Source organism: Lissotriton helveticus, chromosome 3_1 (genome assembly GCF_964261635.1).
Source record: "Lissotriton helveticus chromosome 3_1, aLisHel1.1, whole genome shotgun sequence".
Classification (NCBI taxonomy): domain Eukaryota; kingdom Metazoa; phylum Chordata; class Amphibia; order Caudata; family Salamandridae; genus Lissotriton; species Lissotriton helveticus.
The window spans coordinates 1,021,480,867-1,021,501,752 of NC_136061.1; the positions used below are offsets into that span (position 1 = coordinate 1,021,480,867).

The 20,886-nt window shown below is 44.9% G+C and overlaps 1 protein-coding gene and 1 pseudogene across 3 annotated transcripts in view; both read left to right on the forward strand.

Annotated features, from left to right (window-relative positions):
- The window catches only part of GPR155 (G protein-coupled receptor 155), a 361,714-nt gene that overhangs the window by 308,266 nt on the left and 32,562 nt on the right, over positions 1-20,886 (forward strand). For all 3 annotated transcript variants that reach the window (XM_078681541.1, XM_078681540.1, XM_078681542.1), the window contains exons 13-15: positions 2,919-3,014; positions 7,077-7,141; positions 17,772-17,912. In XM_078681541.1, the coding sequence (XP_078537667.1) occupies positions 2,919-3,014; positions 7,077-7,141; positions 17,772-17,912 (302 nt within the window). The remainder of the gene's footprint in view (positions 1-2,918; positions 3,015-7,076; positions 7,142-17,771; positions 17,913-20,886) is intronic.
- LOC144825319 (RNA demethylase ALKBH5 pseudogene) lies at positions 11,619-15,672 on the forward strand (annotated as a pseudogene).

The window sequence follows — 20,886 nt, forward strand, 5'->3', positions numbered from 1 at the left end:
AGGTCTCCGGGAAGGTGGCGGTGTTGAAGGAGCAGTTGATGATGTCTCTGAGTTGGGGTGCGATGACGGAGTCGGCCTTGTTGAAGACGTGGTGGGGGCATGGGTCGGTTGGCGATCCGGAGTGGATGGTGTTCATCGTGCGGATGGTGTCTTCGGTGCTGATCGGGGTCCAGGCGCGGAGGGTGGTGGTGGGGGGCGTCGGTTCTGTGGTTGGGTGCGTGGTCTGATCGCCGAAGCTGTTGTGTATGTCTGCGATCTTGCTGTGGAAGAACGAGGCGAGTGAGTCGCAGAGGTCTTGTGAGGGAGTGATGTCGTTGTTGCCGGCGCCTGGGTTGGAGAGCTCTTTGACGATGCTGAAGAGTTCCTTGCTGTTGTGGGCGTTGTTGTCTAGTCGATCCTTGAATGCTGATTTCTTGGTGGTGTGAATCAGCTGGTGGTGTTTGCGGGTGGCGTGCTTGAGGGCGGTCATGTTGTCTGTGTTCGGGTTTTTTTCGCCAGGCTTTCTCGAGGGTACGGCAGTTCTTCTTGGAGTTCTTGAGGTCGTTGTTGAACCAGGAGGCTTTCTTGCTTCCGGGCCTGCTGTGATGGTTTTTCAGGGGTGCGAGGTCGTCAGCGCAGTTGGTGATCCACTGTGCGAGGTTGTTGGCTGCTTGGTTGGGGTCCGTGATCTGGCGGGAGGGTTCTGGTTCAGTGATGCGGTGAGCTGGTCGATGGTGATCTTGTTCCAGCTCCTGCGGGGAACCTGTTGCGGGTGGTGGTGGGTCGTGGTCTTTCTGAAGCTGAAGTGGACGCAGCTGTGGTCTGTCCAGTGGAGTCCAGTGGAGTGGCTGAAGGAGATGTACTTGCTGGAGGAGAAGATTGGGTCGGGCGTGTGTCCGGCGTAGTGGGTGGGGGTATTCACCAGTTGCTTGAGTCCGAGGTTGGCGAGGTTGTCCAGCAGGGTGATGGTGTTGTTGTCGTTGTTTTTCTCCAGGTGGAAGTTGAGGTCCCCTAGGAGAATGTAGTCATCGGAGGGGAGGGCGTGTGGGCTGATGAAGTCTGCGATGGCTTCGCTGAATTGTGTGTGGGGTCCTGGGGGTCTGTAGATGAGGGTGCCTCTGAGTGTGGTCTTGGGGTCGGTGTGTATCTGGAAGTGAAGGTGTTTGGCGGCTGTGAGGGTGTCGTCTGAGCTGGTCGTGATGCGGATGGTGTTCTTGTGGACGATGGCGATGCCTCCTCCTGTCTGGTTGACGCGGTCCCTTCGGGTGATCTTGTATCCATCCGGGATGGCGATGGCGATGTCGATGTCAAAGGGATCACAGTCGGACTTCGGGGGTGTAATGAAGCATGTGTGGCATGAGGTGCAGGGCTCTGGTAAGATTACAGTGGGTCCCTGTGACAGGCCATTTGTGGGTGCTGGGTTACTTCACTGTGTGGGAGCACATCATTTCTGTTCCCATAGTCAATAATCCAGATTCCCACTCCTGTTTGTAAACTTCTAGTGACCGGGATCTTGTAGAGTTCTCAGCTGCCTTTGGGGAAAGAAAGTCTAAAATTGAGCACTTAAACTTGAGGTGATATTTATCCCTCGTTTCTCATGATTAGGTACTATTAACCAACTATTAGATGGTAACCGAATCATTTAAACTTTCATAAATCTGCCACTCTTTCAAGGACGGAGAAGTAGATTCATGTATGTGAGTTTTTACTCTCATTCCTTCTCTTTGAGATGGAACTGCTGCTACTGGCATCTTGAGCAACCATACATACACTGAGTAAGATCCATAACATAGGGAGGGTGAGCAACTCTGATGTCAGACGGTCAAGTAAAGTTAAGACATTAGGGGTAATGTCTAGCAGTTGCCTCTCTATCGACGAACAGGTTAACCATCCTTTTTTTATAATATATCTTATTAAAGCTTTTTATTTTTATAGATCAGTACATAGCAGGAGAAAACGCGTATTAGCAGGGTTGCAATTTAGTTTGGGATGTACAACACAAAAAGATGACTTATTGAAGCTCATGCCAGTTTCCGGGAACTGACAGTGTTATATTTGTTTACCACCTGTCCAGGGTGGTATATAGGGAGTTATCTGTGCTACACAACATTCTCTGGAGGGTAACGGTTTTAATATATGGAGACTCTTCTCAGACTTATTCGAGGGAGTTTTCCTCACTGGGTAAATTTCACATTCAATATACTCAGTAAAGGCTCTTTATAGTCCATGTTGAAACTCCTGGGGTCTGTGGCTATCCACAAGCCAAGATATTTAATAGCTTTTTTTCTATTCTTTGAGGCAAAACAATTCTGCTTTTGATGACCACCCATTTAAGAAAAATAGAGATTTTATCCAGTTTCTATAGAACGTAGAGTTTCTTCGCAGGCATCAAATCTGTGTTTTAATCTAGTCAGTGAACTGTGTGGGTCTGCCAGATACAACAAAATGTCATCTGCATATAGCAATATTCGCTCATTTTTAGTGTCAGGCCATCAGCACCCTAAATGAGGATGTGTCAGACACAATGTGTGGGTGACAGGACAAGCAGGGACCACTGGCCCACAACCCTGGTTCTTGAGGTCCCTTGTCCATGGGAGTTGTGGGATCTTTCTGTACTTGACTCTCAAGGTAGTGAGCGTGAGCAGTCAGAGACTTCTCAGAGAAACAGTGCAGGGGTAGAGACTCCTCAGAAGTCAACCAGCAGACACAATAAGTCATTATCCACCCCATTGCTTCTCACAAGAAATATTAATCATCACAAGGTTGCTTAGGTTGAAGTGCAGGGGCAGGTTAACTACGGGTGCAGATGAGCACCTTTTGTGGTTTCCGAAACCTGACCTGTTGGTCAATTTATATTTGCTTTGCTAGAAACGTAGAAAGTTTTCAATTATATATATTTGTACTTCTGTAAATTGTGCCAAATGTGATTTACTTTACAGAATCTCTCCAGTTGTCTGTGGTGGTTATTCAACCTGGAACCAGGAAGGCTATACCTTGAACTACAGTTTTTTTGTGCCGTCTTCAATTTTGGTCAGGTGGGTACTATCTCTTTGACCTCATGTTTTTCTTCTCTTGCTCTGCTACTTTTGTAATAATGAACAGTGCCAACCCTAGAGCTGAGCTGGTGCCAGGGTGCTGTTCATGTGGGCCTGCCTGGGCTCACCCAATCCATGTAGATAAGTCTTTCACCTTCCCGATAAAATGCCCCTTCCAGCAGTCACTGTTGCTGGTCAGGGATGTCTTCTTATATGAACTGCTCATTTGTAATAACATTCACCCTTGAACTAGCACAACCTCAAGGCACAGTGCAACAATACAATACAATACAATGCACTGCAATGTGAGCCAACATTCAAGGTAAAGCAAACTGTCCATTTTTTGGACTTTGGTCAAGAGAACACTCGAGGTCCTCTGTATGGTCAACTTGAGACAGTGAAGATGCAGAAGTCTAATGCATGCATTGGTAAACTGTGCATAGGTACTTATGTGAGCACATACGTACAGTTGGAAATCGAATTAACAGATTATGGCGATACTTTGTCAATTTTTTTCACAGTGCTAACATTACCATAACCCCAGATCTGTTTTACCTGGTGTGGATCCGCATCTAGTAAATCTGCAGCACATACTGGCAGGAGATGTGGTTAGACCCAGAGGCCAGTCCCCACCAGACCTCTACAGCACCACTGGGGAGCCGACAGTGCTGCTCGTACCACTGCCCTGCCCTCCTTAAGGGCCACTTCAATCCTCCTAGACATGTACCAACTGCAAGTGGTAAATAGCAGAGGAAAATGGTCTGTTATTTTCTCTCAAGGTGTAGTTTAATGCGGAAAAGGGAAAGATATTTACTGATACCAACCAGAATGCTGTATTTTGGTCCCCTAATGTCCCAGTATCCCTAAACCAAATTACGTGCAACCAATGCGGACTTAACTTCTCCAAAAAAATATTACAGTACAATAATATAATTATCAAAACAGTGTTAAATAAAGTGCACTGTGTTCCAGACTCAAGATTTGTGCTGTTTCTTCAAAATTATTCTGGTGCAGATGGAGGCTAATGCTAAAAGTAGAAAATGTTCTGCTCCGATCCCCTATTTTATGGTGTTTCCATTACTGTGACGAATTGCAGAAACATTGTGCTGCAAACCCAATCGCACAGCTTTGAAGAATCACTGTACATTACTGTACATTAGTAGTAATGGTGAGGAGTTTGACCCCAATAAATTGCAGGAAGACATATTTCCTTATGATCCTCCTTCCGAATTAGAAATTGCTGCCGCAATTAAAGCTCTCCGCTCGTCCGGTGCCTTAGGTCCAGATGAAATTCCAATTTCAGTATTGAAAACTCATAGTGCCTTATGGGGAAAAATTCTATACCCTGTTTTTAAAGCTTGTTATACTAATGGCATTGTCCCACACTCTTGGAAAGGGAGCTTGTTAATCCCTATCTACAGAAAGGGCGTCAGGGATTCACCTGAAAACTATAGACAAATAGCTCTCCTAGACGCCATAGGCAAGGTTTTCACCAAATGTTTACTGAATTCTATAAATGACTGGGTGACCATGTCCACAATTCTCCCACTAGAGCAGACCGGTTTTAGAAAACAACACGGTACCTTAGATAATCTTACCGCTCTCCAAATCTTGATCGAAAAATATGTCACAGTCCGTAGAGGAGGTATCTATGGAGCATTTATCGACTTCTCTACGGCCTTTGACAAGGTGGATAGAGTTCTGCTTTGGAGTAAGTTAATAAAGTTAGGGATGCCCCCGAGCTTATTGAAACTAGTTATCGCACTCCACACAGACACCTGGTGTAGAGTTCTAATGGGTGGTGATAGAGGACTTTCCAGGATAATACCTACCAATAATGGGCTTAAACAGGGCTGCCTATTGGCGCCCCTGTTATTCTCCCTATACATTGCTGATCTACCTAAAGCCATATTATCTACTAGCAATGGTATTGCACCTGTATTAGGGGGATCACCCATCGCATGCTTAATGTATGCTGACGATATTTTAATTCTGGATCTCACCCCAAAGGGTTTGAATCATCGTTTAAAAGGTTTGAACTCCTACTCCGAGGCCCATTTCTTAAAAATTAATATCTCAAAAAGTAAAATAATGTGCTTCTGTGGAAGGAGAAAACCTAAATACAATGATTATTACTGGTCTGTCGGGGGCGAAAGACTAGAAGTAGTTAAATCCTACCCCTTTCTTGGGAAGATAGTCACGAGTAATCTATCAGAAAAAAACCATACAGAGAAAAATAGTAGGAAAGCTCTCGCTCAAGGGAAGAGTCTTATCTCCTTATATAAAGCGACAGGTCGGAGGCATTTTTCCATACTGCTCGAAGTTTATCGGGCAAAAATCCCCGCATCCCTAATCTACGGACTGGAAATAGTGGACATGGCATGCTGGAATTTTTTGGATTCTATTGAAGGAAGAATTCTTCGTAACTTAGCCTCTGTAAATACTGCAAGCTCTACGTCTTCGTTAAGACAAGAATTTGGCCTGCGTAGTGCACGGTCTCAGGCAGTTGCGAGTGTGGTGCGTTGGGTTTTTAATATAGCTGAAGGAAAGCCTGGCACTCTGAGGTTTCAAATAAAAAATGAGTTGTTGGGTTCCTATAATGTCTACTCCTCTATTGTAAGGAACTTCAGACAGGCAATTACTTTATTACAGATAGATGAACAAAGTCTTTTTACATCATCAACTGCCCAATTAAAGTTATCCTTAAAGACTACGTCTTGGGAGTTGAGTTTTAGAGCAGACAGCATGACCCGAAAATCTAAGAGAGGAATGTTCCCCTTCGGTAACTCTTGTGAAATTAAAAAACTTCAGCCATATTTAGGTTGGAATCTTCCTCATGCAGTTAGGCGATTTATTCTTTTGTTGAGATAGGATTTACTTCCACTGAACTGTCTTTTGTTTAAATGGCATGGTGGTACAGATATCTGTGATTTTTGTAAACTTTATTCCCAGGATCTATACCATGTTGTTTTTGTTTGCCCAGCCCTTATGGTACACAGACGTAAATGGTTAAAACCTTTGTGCTTTCAGTTGGGTATTTTTACTGCTTATGATTTCATTGTAGCTATGTTTAATCCCCCAAATGAAATGTTTTGTTTTAAACTGTTTTCTTTCTTTAAATGTTTTCTAACATTGTACTGACATTTCTATTTATTTATGTAATTATTGTTGTTCTTCCTTTTGTCTGATAAACTGTTATGTGGATCTCGACAGAGTTCCGTTATCATAAATAAATAAAACTTGAAAAAACTTGTACATTACTGTGCCACACTACTCAAATCATAATGCAGACTACAGGGGAAGCTGGAACAAAGCTGGAGAGAAGAGAATGCTGGTTTTCAGTGTCGTTTGTAACCAGACTCCTGTCCTCTGCAAAAACACTTAAGTGCTTTGACTGCTGCATATAGGACACTCCATCAGGGAGACCTCCAGAATTGAGATTATTGGAATGTACTTAAAAGGGCAGCAAACCATTGTGTGAAATCCTGTGTAATGGGGAAGAGCCTTATGGTGAACTAGGTACCAAACAGTAGGCAAGACTGAATCTTTAACTCCCATCTACACGTGACCATAGACATCCTGCTTAAAACTGCCCATGCAGAATTTTCAGTGTGTGGCATGCTTGAGTCATGGGTAGCTTTGAAGTTCAATGCTTAACCGCATGCGTGCGGGCGGAATTCCGCTCGTACGCGGAGATTTTTAAAAGCGCATGTTACGTGACGAGCTGGGCTCGTCATCAGCGTAGCAGGAGGCTACCTCATGACGAGCCCAGCTCGTCAGCGTGGAAGGGGTTAAACGGTTTGACATGTCTTAACAGTTCTACTCTGTGGTGTAAATAAGTGGGGATGTTTATCTGTTTTGGTGCACTCAGTTTATAATGTGATAGGTACCCTCAAAGATTTGGTGCCCCTCGTGAGAAGACTCCGAATCCTGTGCATGGACATTTATGGACCAGATGGTTGTTGTAATGTGTGCGAGCTTCTTTGATGCCCAGGACTAAAATGATTGCATGCCATGATGCTCTTCTTGTAACCCTTTTTTAACTTCTCTTTGTTTCCACAGGGATTCATCTCTTTTGGCATTTTTGGACTGGATAAACACTTGATTATACTGCCATGCAAAAAACGGTAAATAGAACATAACGCTTTAAATAGTATATTGTATCTTAGAAATGTAACAGATTTTGTTGAGTCAGTTACTGGCATTGGTGGGTTATGGATCAAACCGAGGCAGAGAACCAGGATATAAGTCTGTTGTATGTGTGCACACGTGTGCATATAGTTATGCCTTGAAGCGCCTACCTTCATTCTTCTTGATCCAAACATCACCACACACGTCTTTTTGTGATTACAGGCGGGATTGTTTATTTCATGGCTTCCAGAGTTAGGCATTAGCTGGAAAAGTTTATGCGACATAAAGTGAGTGAAAACGCCTTTTACTGTTTGCATAAGACCAACCTATTTTGACCCTGTAAAGTTGCCTAAAGAGAGAGAGAGCATGCATGATAGGTCAAGATAATGATGTGAGTAGGGGCCTGGACTTTTGTTATACATTTTCTATATGCTCGTAAAATTTGTGGGGGAATTGCTTGAACCCAAAAAAATAAATAGCATAATGCCTAAACTTATGGGTATTGGGTTTACACTGTGGTAAGGCCAGTTAAGTTTTTTTCCTGTCATTTTTGGAGAAATTGCTTTTGCAGAACATTAACAATTATATGGCCCATATGGAACTTGTTTGATGGTTCCTCAACACCTTTTGTCTGTGCACTGTTAACTTCCTGTTATGTCGGCTTCTCTTCCACACCTGCCATCATATCTCTGTTTGTGGTTGTCAGAATCAGCGTCACAGAAAACTGTTAGCAGCAATTCCAAGTTAACATCCGCCCGGAGAGCGATACTCTTCACGTCATTTCCTGATGTTCTGCATTGTATGTGGGACAATGCAGGTAGCTAGCGGGAACAGGGTGGACCAATCCTGTTGTGAGTGTCCAAATAGGGCTGTGACTCTGTAGTGTAGTCAGGTGTGCCACTGCTGTCTTCGTGCCCACATAGATGCTGTGACCAGTGCTCACAACTTCAATATAGTATTTCTCTAATTGATGCAACAACACAGAAATGGAGAGGGAATTTCTAAACCCTTGTTCAATGGGCATAATTTGTTTTTTAATTTCTGTTTATTTGATTTCAAACAGTGCAGAATTATACAGAACACAGCAAGCATGTTGTAATAGGATGACAATATTACAAAAATAAGTTTGGGTCATAAAGGAACACTGCGCTTCATAGTCTGTTGTGGAGAAAAGAAAGAGGAAGGGGAAACATGGAACATAAAAGAAAGCAGTCACTCAGCAGAACCACATTGAATCTTTTATAGTTGAGGTGGTGTAATAGAAGGGTCCATACCATGCAGTAAACTACAAGGTACATCAGCTGTTTGTCAGTTTGAAGCGGATTAGGCATAGGCAGTACCTTATGGAATTGGGGGCACAGCTTCTGCACCGTCTCACCCGTGCTCTCTTGCATCTGCTCTGGTATAGCGATACAATTCAAGGGGGTGCCAAATATCCTTAGGCCGAAGCATAGAGGCATGAGTTCCCAAAAGATAGCAAGCTGTTCCTGGCAGTACACTGGGTCTTTAAGCCCGGCACTTAGCGGTAGCGCATGCCAACCCACCTCACTGCAACCATGCGCTTGGCGAACAGAAGAAGGATCGCTGTCAGTTTCCGCTTCTCAGAAGGCACTTCTTTGACATAGCTTAACAGTGCGACTCGTGGGGTTCGCTTGAGGGGATGTCCCGTAATGTCATCAATCATCACAAATACTACAGAACAGTAATCCAAGATTCCCAGGCAACCCTAAGGAAGGTGCAATAAAAAACGGCGTTAGGGAAAGAGCAGTGTAAACATCACGCATTTGTATCTAGGCCCATTCTGAACAGTCGTTAAGGACTGTGGTAGAGGTGGTGGATGTATTTAAAATTAATAAGGTGAAGTCGATAGTTGGGGGAGAGAGTGCGTGCTTGGGTGCAGCAATAGCGCCACTGTTTATCTGCGAGGGGGGTTATGTATCTGTGGCCCATGCACTCACGTTTTGGCGCAGTGTTCTGCATCCCATTATAAGCTTACGAGACATGGGGTAGTAAGAGTCCCTTCAAGCACTTGAAATGTAGGCGGGGCATCTGGGAACAAGAAATGTTTCACTCCGGTCGCAGCGTGTAATTGGTAGTATATGAGAGTGTCCAGTAAGTTGCCATCTTCACTTTGTTACGCTTTCTGTGGCGAGAGGGAAAGTGCCATCAGGGTAAATAGAGCTCATGGATATGAGGTGCAGTTTGCGCAATCTAGAGTGTGTTCCAGGATCGTTCGCAAAAGAAGGGTGCCCAATGAGTGGTACTGATGGGGGGAAGAGATGCTCAATGAGGGCCCTACGTCCGAGCACCTGTACCGTGCATGCCACTGTATTAATTTGCGCTCATTGGTGCCTGGAGGCCATAAGCATCGCCATTGGAAGAGGGCAGGGAGCTGCGTGATCAGATTTGGGGACCGCGTAAGCAAGGAATTGTGAAGGAAAGAGCCAATGGTGGACAAACTGGACACTCAAGTAATAGAAGTCCATGTCAGGGGCACCCAAGCCACGTTGCTCAAAGGGAAGTGTCCTAATCTCCCAGGAGATACGCAGCTGTCCACCCGCACACGCTGTAGAGAAGAGGCTCGCTCTAAGTTGTTGATGAAGTAAAGTGGCAATGGGAGTGGCAAGTTGATGAAGCGATAAAATAATTTGGGGAGGATAATCATTTTCGCAATAGCCAGGTGTCCAGTCAGGACCAAGGGGAGTCGCCGCCAGCACTCAACTCACTCATCCAGCCATCTAAGCAGTCGTCCTTAGTTGGACTTCCCTAAGTCATCGATATCTCTGCTGAGCCAGACCCCAAGATACTTGACGGGGTCATCTGCCCAGGCAAATGGGAACTCCGAGGGTAGGGTGACATCCCATCTGTCAGTGTGAAAATAAGCGACTTCGCCCAGTTGATCTCGGGACCTGACAAGCCCCCGAATCTGGTAAATTCCTTAACGAGAGGGTTACAATGTATATGCTGGTGCCTGACATACAAAAGGACATCATCTGCATATATTGATATTAGGATTCTGTGAGGAGTAAATGCAAGTCTGCGATGAGCGTGATGTTGGCGAACCCAGACCGCAAGCTGCTCAATCGCCATCGCAAATAATATGGGAGACAAGGAGCATCCCTGACACTCATCACAGCAAAGGGGGCTGAGATTCTAACGTTCACATGCAATCGGGCCACTGGTTGAAAATACAGCAGACTGACTAGTTAAATACATTTGGGGCTCAGTCTAAGGTGCATCAGCAAGGTGAAGACGTATGGCGATTCAAGAGAATCAGCTGCTTTTGTGGTGTCCAAGAAAAAGTCTGCTGCGCGCAAGGCTGGATTAATGGTGTGGAGGAAGGCGAAGAAGGTGCACAAACTGTAGGACGTTGACCTCCTTGAGACAAATCCCGCTTGATCGGGCCTCACCATGGTTAGTAAGAGCGGAAGGAGACATTAGGCGATGAATTTGGTAAGAATCTTGTTATCTGAGTTGATCATGGATAGGAGGAGATGTGAATTGCAGCGGTAGAGATCCTTGCTAGGTTTTGGGATTGTAACTAGAAGGGCTTCGTGCCGAGATGGAGGCAAGACTCTGGAAGAACGTGATTCTTCGTTAATGGCGAGCAAATGTGGGGCAAGTAAATGGGCATACTCCTTGTAAAACGCATTGGTGAGGCCATTGGCCATTAAGGCCAGCGCCTTATCTGCAGGCATAGCACTGATAACCCTAATAACCTCCTCAGCTGAGAAGGGTTCGTCTAGCTATCATCTATGGCCATATTCTAGCCATAGAAGCTGAGTGGATTCCAGATAAGCAGTGAGGTCTATGGGAATGGAGGCCAGGCGAGTTTGATGCAGGGATAAAAACAAATCAATCATAGCCTCTTGTACCGCCTCCTTGCCAGTGTGTACATGAAAATGGTCATCATGAATCTTAGTGATGTAGTCAATCGCCCATGGCTTACAGAGCAGTTGGCCAATAGACTTGCCTGGTATGGTATGTCACCCTCCACGAAGCTTCTGGCCTGTGTCTTCCTCCCGAGGTAGTGTGTCTCCCGCTGTGCAGCCTCCTCCTATTTCGATAGCTTGCCGTGCTTCGAATGACGCAAGCTTGGAGATATTGTGATCTTTAAAAACGTAAGTTCAAGCTGTCTAATTTCTTTCTCTAGGCACGCAAGGTCATCACGTAAAGTACGGAGTATTGTGATGCATGTTCCTCTAATGACAACCTTGACGGCCTCCCGGCTGCGCTACAGCCAGGCACCCTAAAATAACCCGGTTTTCGTTGTTTTGGTGGATAGGGGCCCACCTACCTCACTCTGCCCCCGAAGCCCCTGCTCTCTCGGGCCGGCGAAAGTGGTCCTTCATCATAGACTCTTTAGATCAATCTTGATCTTGCCCTCGTGCCGATCTACGGAGTTGAGCTGAGCCATGTGTGGCGGCGGCTCCCCCTGCTGCAGCCGCCTTTGGGTGATGTGATCCCCGCAGCATGGCCGCCAGTGGATACACAGACCTACGGGAAAAGCTGCAGTTTATGATGCCTTACCATAAAGGCCCGGAGCCAGGCTCCAAGCGAAAGCTGTCTGATGGCGAGTACAGCGACCATGAGTAGCCGCCACTTCCCTCTCTGCCGCTACTCCACCACTGGGATGTGGAGGCGCGCCTGGTGAAACACAGCATCCGGCAGATGCGCCTCTTCAACCCAGAAGAGTGCGCCCGCATCAAGGGCCTCTTCGACGATGTGGTGCACTCCCAGCGCCGGACTGGGAACCAAAACCAGCCCTGGCAAAGTGCTTGGCCGTCCCCCTCCCCACCCCCGGGGCTTGGGGGGTGCCGCCGAGCTCTTTGCCAGGGCCGGTGTTCGGCCGATTTTGTTACAGGGCTGATTTTGCTGCAAAACGGCCCTGTAACAAAATCGGCCACCAGCGGCCCAAAACCGCCCCCCACCCGTGCGGCGCACCGGGGGATTGCCCGGTGCCCGCTATGGCCAGTCCGGGCTTGTGCACTCTGCCAAGAAGGGTATCTACAAGGGGCACACTAGGGTGACCAACCGTCCGTAAATTTCACGGACCGTCCGTAATTGGGACCTCACGTCCGTTGTCCGTGAGGATCCCTTTTACGGATACATTTTGTCAGTAATTTTGGCCATCACAGGGAGCAGCACCGCTCCCCTGTGAGAGACCTCACCCCCACTGATGGGGCCGTCTCGCACTCTTAAAAGGGGCACAAGAGCAGCCCCACCCGCCCATTGTCATTCTGTATGCCGGGTAATTGCCACATACAGAATGACAATGGGGCAGTCTGGGCTGGCACAGCATGTGGCGACCTCCTCCTGCCTCAGTGTACAGCAGGGCATTCTGTTAGATAATAGGTAAAACGCTAACGCTGCAACTTTAGCAACTTTGGAAAACATTTTATGTAAAAAAGACTGTAAAATAGGTTAAAAAGAACGGGTTATCGTTCTTTCACTGTCTCATCATTTTTGAATTGAAGTATTTTCAATATTATAATCAGCAAAGCCCTGATTGCTGCTTTTTAATTTTAAGCAACTAACAACCATTGACAAAGCCAATAGTCCTGGCTTGTTGTTGGTGTAATGATACTTGCTGTATTATATATCTGGATGCAATGACAGAAACAACATAATACCAGTCCGGCGGAACACTATGCTAAGTGCTGATTTTTAGCCTAGGTGTTTTAAACCACGTCCTTAATTACAGCGAACACCCCCTTTGAAGAGACCCCCCAGTATTTTTTTTACACCACTTAAAGCCCTGGAAACACCATGTCACAGTCCCCTCACATCCTGGCACTGTGCATCATGCATGACTCATGACTTATGCGTTTTCAGACTGCCTATGTGCAGGGGCATAGTGAACTTTCCCCCACCCTACCTCTTGCTTTAGGAACTACAGCAAGGTGAAGTTCTTGATGGACCTCTTCTGTCTGCAACGGTGCAGACAAAGGCTCAGCTCATAATGTGAAAAGGTGGGTGAGTAAATAAGTGAAGGAATGTGTGAATGGCTGGATGGATTACTGAAAGGATGAATGGATGAATGAAAGGGTGAATGGATAGATAATAAACAAAAGGATGGATGGATGAGTGAATGAGTGGAAGTATGGATTGACGAAAAGGTAAATAGATGGATGTATGGGTGGAAGGGTTGATGGATGGGTAAAAGGGTGGATGTGTGTGTTAAAAGATGGATGGATAAGTGAAAGCTTAGATGATGGGCGAGTGAATGGGTGGGTGGATGAGTGAAAGGATGGATGGATTGAATTGGTAAATGAAAGGGTTAATGGGTGGATGAGTGGATGAGTGAAAGGGGGTAGATGGATCAAAGAATGGATAGATGAGTGAAGAAGTGAAAGGGTGGATGGATGAGAGAACGGATGGAGGGATGAGTGAAAGGATGGATGAGTATTAGGATCAATGGATGGAATTAATGAATGGATGAGTAGATGGATGGGTGGATTGATGGATGGATGGATAAGTGAAAGGGGGATGGAGAGAGAAAGGGAGGATGAATGACTGAAAGGGTGAATGGGTGGAAGGATAAGTGATTGGGTGGATGGATGAGTAAGTGAATAGATGGCTGGATGGGTGAAAGGGTAAATGGCTGGATGGATGAGTGAATAGATGGATGGGTGAAAGAGTGGATGGATCACTACGGATGGATGGGGTGAAAGGGTGGGTAGATGAATAATGGATGGATGAGTGAAAGGGTGGATGGAGGAATGGATGAGTGAAATGATGGATGGAAGGATATATGGTGGATAGGTTTGCAAATGGTTGAATATGTTTTGATATAAATGGGCACATAGATGGAAGGACAGAATGAATGGTAAAAAGACTGAATGATAGATAAAAGAATGATTACACCATGTAGCACCCATTATCTTAAGTAACATTTCCTATACATTGACTTTCACGTTAATATGAGTCATTGTCTCTATATAATGTGTGTGATATAACGCACTCCGTCACCCTGCCCTACATAATTGGGATGAGTAACACTATAAGAGAAATTAAATACACATGAGAGACAGTCTAAGTGAAGATGAAGGGCACCATTGAAGGGTGGTAGCAAGGCAGAACTGGCCGGACCGGGCATCAGGTGTTTTCCTGGGAGGCTGGAAAGGGGGGTGGGGGAGGGGGAGCGGTTTTGTTACTGGGGGCTGGCACTGCAAAGTTCCTTTTATATCCAGTAGTTTTCAATCAACAATAAAAGCGGCCTCACTTATATTCTGGTTCACCATTGTATGGTGACTAATTTATCTGCTGGAGCGACATGCAAATTTTTATTCGTCTAAGGTAGCAAGCTGCAGCCATACTGATAAAACGTGAAGTGCACAATTTCCTCAACCTAATATAAACTTATTTTGACTTGTACTTAGATGTTTGTCTATTTACTTACTTATATGCTATTGCGCTACCACCTCTGACGTGTTTGTAAAACTTACCTTTTGTCCCAAAGTTTTGTCCTGAATTTTGACCTTTTGTCCTGAATTTTGTCACTTTGTCCTGAATTTTGTCACTTTGTCCTGAATTTTTACACTCGCCGTCCTCAATTTGCACCTATGCCAGTTGGTCACCCTACCGTGGACTGGGCTCCGCTCTGCAACAATTACTTTTTCGGGGAGGGCTACACCTATGGAGCGCAGCTACAGAAGCGAGGGCCGGGCCAGGAGCGGCTATACCAGACATGGATGAGATTCCCGCCTGGGTGCACCAGCTGGTCATCCGCAAACTGGAGGAGCACTGGGTCATCCTCGAGGGCTTCGTGAACAGCGCCGTCATCAACGATTACCAGCCCAGAGGCTTCATTGTCTCGCACGCGGACCCCATCCACATCTTTGAACGGCCCATTGTTTCCGTGTCCTCCTTCAGCGACTTGGCGCTGTGCTTCGGCTGCAAGTCCCAGTTCAAGCTGATCCGGGTGTCCGAGCCCGTGGTATTTTTGCCTATGCGGAGGGGTAGCGTCATAATCCTCAGTGGATATGCAACTGATGAAATTACCCACTGCATTCAACCGCAGGATATCGAAGGAAGAAGAGTTGTCATTATACTACGAAAAACAAGTACAGAAGCACCAAGGTTGGACACACATCCACTGACCAGCTCCGTTTCTCCAGACAGCTTTCCTAAACGGCTGTCTGGAAAAAGGCAGCATATCTTGAAACCAAAGCAATCCCATCGCAAAGCTGGCCCTGATGCAGCACACAGGCCCAGAATTTTAGAAATGGATAAAGAAGAGAACAGGCGGAGCTCCGTTCTGCTCCCAAAACACAGCTGAAGAAGCAACTTTAGCTCAGAGAACTATTGGAGAAGGTCTTACGAGTACATGGACGACTACGAGGACAAGGGTCACGAAGGAGTGATCGAGGATGACAGCCCAGCACGCAAAGTCAAAATGAGGAGACACCTAGAACTAGTTTTGGGACTTCATACAGTTCCCGTAGTCTGTCTCCTGTCAATGACACTTTTCGTGTTGCTCTTGTCCTTTTTCTACCCCTCCCACTCCCCCCAGTTGACGATTTAAAACGGGAAAGATCTGAATGTTGCCTTTTTTCCTGTGGGGAATGAGATGCCCTTGAAGTGTGTGAAATGTTACTCGCATTGGAGCTTTGTGCACCTACACAATGCAGATATTGTGCAGATTGTGTTGATTATGCAAACCCCATGTCCTCTGCCAGTCCTGAGACTCGCCCGTCTTTAGTACTCTTCAGCTGACTCAAGTGGGAATGTGCTGATGCCCAGATCCTATGCAATTCAGTCCAGGAACACAACCAGTTGTAAACACAATATTTTGGGAGCGCCTGACATGATTATTTGGGTGGGGCAGCAACATAAGAGCCTTTTTTTTATTTAAGCAAGAAAAAGAACGTTATGTTTGTCTGTAAATCGCTTTTTCCTAAGTTATGCAAAGTTTGATAAAGTATCGCCGCATCAAAAAAAAACCTTGACGGCCTCCCAGAGGGAAGATGGTGATATCTCGGCGTTGTCCTTGTGTTGAAAATATTCCAGTACTGCGGTCTTGATATCTTCCCAGACACCTGATTGTGCAGGGCTCCAGTAGGAAGTCTCCTCTTGAATGCACGTGGGGGGCTGTCCAGCAGTAGAAGCTCCACTAATACAGGAGCCTAATCAGATCACATCCTCGGTAATTGGGAGATATAACTCGTCCTGGCTAGGATGTCCAGTGACGCCAGCCAATAGTCTATTTGTGACCACGATGCATGGGCCGTTGTTATGCAGGTGCCTTCCATATTGTTAGCATGTCAGAAGCGCCAAATAGTAGTCAGGTCACAGTCCTCCATAATCAGTCGTAACTGGGCCACTGCGCTGGGTGAGGACGCCTAGAGCCAGTAGATCTATCCATCTCGGGACAATATCACACTAAAATTCCCTCCCCACAGAGTCACTCCAGTTCCCAGTGATCCAGCCAATCGCCATACCTCAGCAATGAACTGGGGGTCATTGGTATTTTGGCCATATATGCAGAGAGGTTTGACTGGGTGATCCTGTAGAATACTGGAAAGAAAGACAAACAGTCCCTGCGTGTCACATATAACCCGACGCATGCTCCATAGCAGCCCCTTCCTGATGAGGATCGTAACTCCGCAGGCATAGTTAGAGAAATATGCTACATGCTGTTCCCCAACCCATCCAGATTGCAGGCACACCTCTGTTCCCTCTGTGAGTTGTAGCACTTGTAAAAAGCACATATTTTTGGTGTGTCTGTAAATATGCAAAATACTGGTGTGCTTTACGACAGTCATTAATTCCCGGATATTCCAGGTTACAGCTTTAATTGACCACATGAGGGATCAAGATTGGGGCAAGGAAGTAATCTTCACTTACCTTGGACTCGCACGTGGTGTCTGTGGAAAGAACAGGCTGAGTGACACTGAGAAAGAAAAAAAGCAGAAAGTTAGTAGCCAAGTGGATGCAGCCAGCAACCACAGTGATCAGAGCCTCCCACCACCCACTTTGGTCCTCCAAATGAACCAGCCCCTCCCCATGCATGCATGCAGACTCTCCCCAACAAGAAACCCCAACAACATTGAAATGGCACATTTCTGGGAATTATCCCATAGGGGCGAGCTAGGAGACAGGCTCCTTACCCAACTAAATTAGCTGGGTGCCGGAGCTAAAGTGCAGGGATAATCCGCAGCCCACCTGGGCGTTATTAGACAAACCATCTTGTTGCCTAGGCTGACAATGGATCTCAAAGCAGCGGCTATGGCACAGTATGTAGATAAGGTCTTTATACAGAGCTCAGCCACAATCCTGCCATCTAATTCCATTAGGGGAGTTCCATCAAGTGTCTCCAGTCTGTGTTCCACCATGTTGACAGCGCAGGAGCATATCATCAAGTGACTTTTCATAAAGCTCTATAAACATATAATTTCTCAGCACAGTAGCACGCCTTTTATGCTATCCTTACTATGAGACTACAGCTCTGGGACACTCTTTGGGGTAGCCGTGCGCTTTACAAATTCCTCTCAATCATGCATTTATATTGCTTCTACTGAAGTAATACACAGCACAGCTTTCCACAGATTGATATTTTATTTTAGCTCCTATAACTGCCTAGTAAATATTATTTTTTGTGTTTACATTTATATTGTTTTCCAGTCTTGCATTCCTGTGGGGTGGAAGTGAAGTGCTAGCAGACACAGAAGGCTCTGCAGTCCCTGAAGAAATACGGATGACTTGTAACCAGTTCGTCACTTATCATAAAGATCTCTGTGTAAGAAATATTGTCAAAGAGAAGAGGTAGGTAATTTATCATAACTGCCTGTAAATCAAGTTTCATTGCTAAGATTTTTCAAAATTTGTTTTCATTAACGCTTTCCTTGCGCCCGTCGGCCAACGGCCGTCGCAAGCACTACCTTTGTAGTGCTGCACACGTCCGTTGGCCGATGCAGCCCCGCCCACTCAATGGAACCCCCCCGCACCACGGCGAAATTTTCGCCACGGTTAAGGCGTTGAGGTTTAATATCCCGGTACTCATTACAACTATGTCCTCCATGGTTCATTGTTCAGGATTGGCAGTGAAACAACCGCCTTTCCAAAACAAATTTAAAATTGGTTTTAAAAAAATAAATGTAGCTGGGATTCAGTTGGATTTATTTTAAGTCAGGGCTACGAGGGTTAGACATGCATAGAATAATTTTGCCAAATGGCATTGGGTATATTTTAACGTTGTGGTGTAAGCCCCAAAAGAAATTCACATTTTTTGAGTACCAACTACAACATGCAGCATGGGGCAATTGGTGAGCCATTTGCACATTTGACTGTAACGGCATGCACACACAGTACTTTCCCTTAGTGTCTGGGAATACGATGGCAATGTGTGCATTTTCAGTTAGAAAAAAAATATATTTTTGCTTGCTTTTAACCAATGGTTTTATAACATTGACGAGGCCCTGGCAGTTTCCCCAACAATACAGTTTAGCGAAAACCATTATAAACAAAGCAACATTGACAGCTGGCACCACAGCCAAACCTACCGTCTTTTCTAATGCTTGTTTCTGTACGACTTGGCTTTTAAATATATATCGAGTCACAAAACTACCTCAATTAATTTCAGTCATCACTTAAATATTGTAGTTTTCCTTTGTGGCAACACAGTGAAAACCGTTAGCTAAAGATTTGTAGCTCGAATGCATGTTGGTAAAGCCACATAGAGAAGAATTCTAGATCCTTTCCTCCATTTTTGAAGGACAACTGAAAAATAGTTTTTAATTTATAAGCGTCTGATGACATCTGTCCATTTATTTTTTTCCTTCCAATTTGTTAAGCGCGCAAATACCCCTGAGGTGTCTTGCCGCTGAAGTTCAGTGTAAACACAAGTGGATCATGACCTAAATCTGAAAAAACATGTTTTGAGACTCTTCCTGAAAGTTGATAGTAAATTAACTGACCTGATATGCATGGGAGGGCATTCCGGAGTTTAGCAGTTCCATAACTAAGGTTTCGGCCACCCCAGTTGGATGTGCGAACCCTAGGAACAGCCATCAATCTGGCATCGGTAGAACGAAGCTGTCTGCAAGGTTGATCCCATTTAAAAATATTTTTTAGGAAAGTGGGTCCTGCATTATTCAGTGCCTTGAAGCCCACGCACAAAGTTTTGAACTTAACCCGGCTCGCAACTGGTAGCCAGTGAACTTTCAGAATTTCTTTGGCGACTGATTTGTATGTAGGCAGGTTCAGCAGGATCTGCTGCTCAATCTTCTGAGTCTGAACCTCCCAATTGACACATTTGTTGAATCAGTTGTTGGACGTGTGCAGTAGAACTATCACTTATTCAAATTTTTCCTTAAAAATGTCGATGATGGCATTAAATGAGTGTTTGCCAGCTTTTTAAATGGAAAAGTGTAGACATTCAACATTTCATTACATCACATGCCTGAATAAATGATGGAACACGACCAATTAGTATAGAATAGCAGTATTTGCTTTATCAGACCACTCTTAATTTGTTTTTTATTAGTTGTCACCAACAAAGTGTGCCAAAGCACGTTAGTGTCAAGAAATGCTTGATCTCAAGATTGATAAAACTACCTAATGATCGCTTATTTATTGCCTTTACTTGTATCTTATGCCATGCAGTTTGGCAAAAACCTGTGATTTAAACTTTCAGATTTTCTTTTCATTCGTTCTGCTTTAATTCGGCACTTAACACATTTTCTAAAAAGACCTTGTCTCAAAATATCTCCTGGAGAGGCATTCTTTTTTTTAGATATAAATTGGTGTGAGTAGGGACGAGTAATTATTGAGGCTGAGGTACGATGGAAATTAAATTGGATATAATTGAGGTCCTTGTTAATTCAACTTAAAAATAACAATTGTGAATAGTAACTGTCAATGTCCAAAAAGGTTTAAAATAAGTGTCATAATAGCTAAAATTGTGTTTGTGCATGCATCCGTTTGTTGTGAGTCACCGATTTGTGTTATGTTCCAGATATGAAAACCCTTTGCATGATTTGCTAATTGTATGCCTATTCTGCCCCTTCTAAAGTCTTTCTGTCTTTTCTCTCATTTGCTGTTCACTCTTTTACGTACCTGTGGCTGCCTAATGCAATTGGCTTTCTGCTTCATTCTGTTTTCCTAAAGTTACTTTCCTCTTGCTTTGCTTTATCGTTCAGCTGCTAATTATACAGCTTTGTCTGCAACACCTCCAGAAACATGCACTTCTCTACTGTACACTGAGTTTAGATAACCTGACCGTGCAGCTCTCAAGGTAACTTCCACTCAATAGTTTTTATTTTCCGAATTATGAAGAGTCCTTGATCGCATTATATTGAACCACAATTTGAGTGACTAGTCCTAAAGCGTGGTAGGACAGAGAAAGAATAAAGCTAAACCTTTTGACTCATTACATGGTGTGAGGTTTCCACAAATCAAAAGGTGGAACTCCAAACCAGAACATGATAAAAAAAACATAAAGCCTCTGACTACAGAAAGTATTCAGCAGTAACTCATGGTCTCTTAGGGTCTCCTGGCCTCAAGATAGTTATGTGTGGCTGCAATCATATATGTGTAAATCCAGACATGCGGTTTACTTTGAGAACAGATGTTCTGTCACCAGATCTTCAGTTGTCTCTTGTTATACTACGCTCCATTCCATGATACAGACTGAGTCTTTCATACCCCATAGAGCACACAAGCTGCTTACAATAGAGCACAAAACCATGGCTCTGTGCGAAACACTCAATGACGCGACATTGAGATAGTATATTTTGCA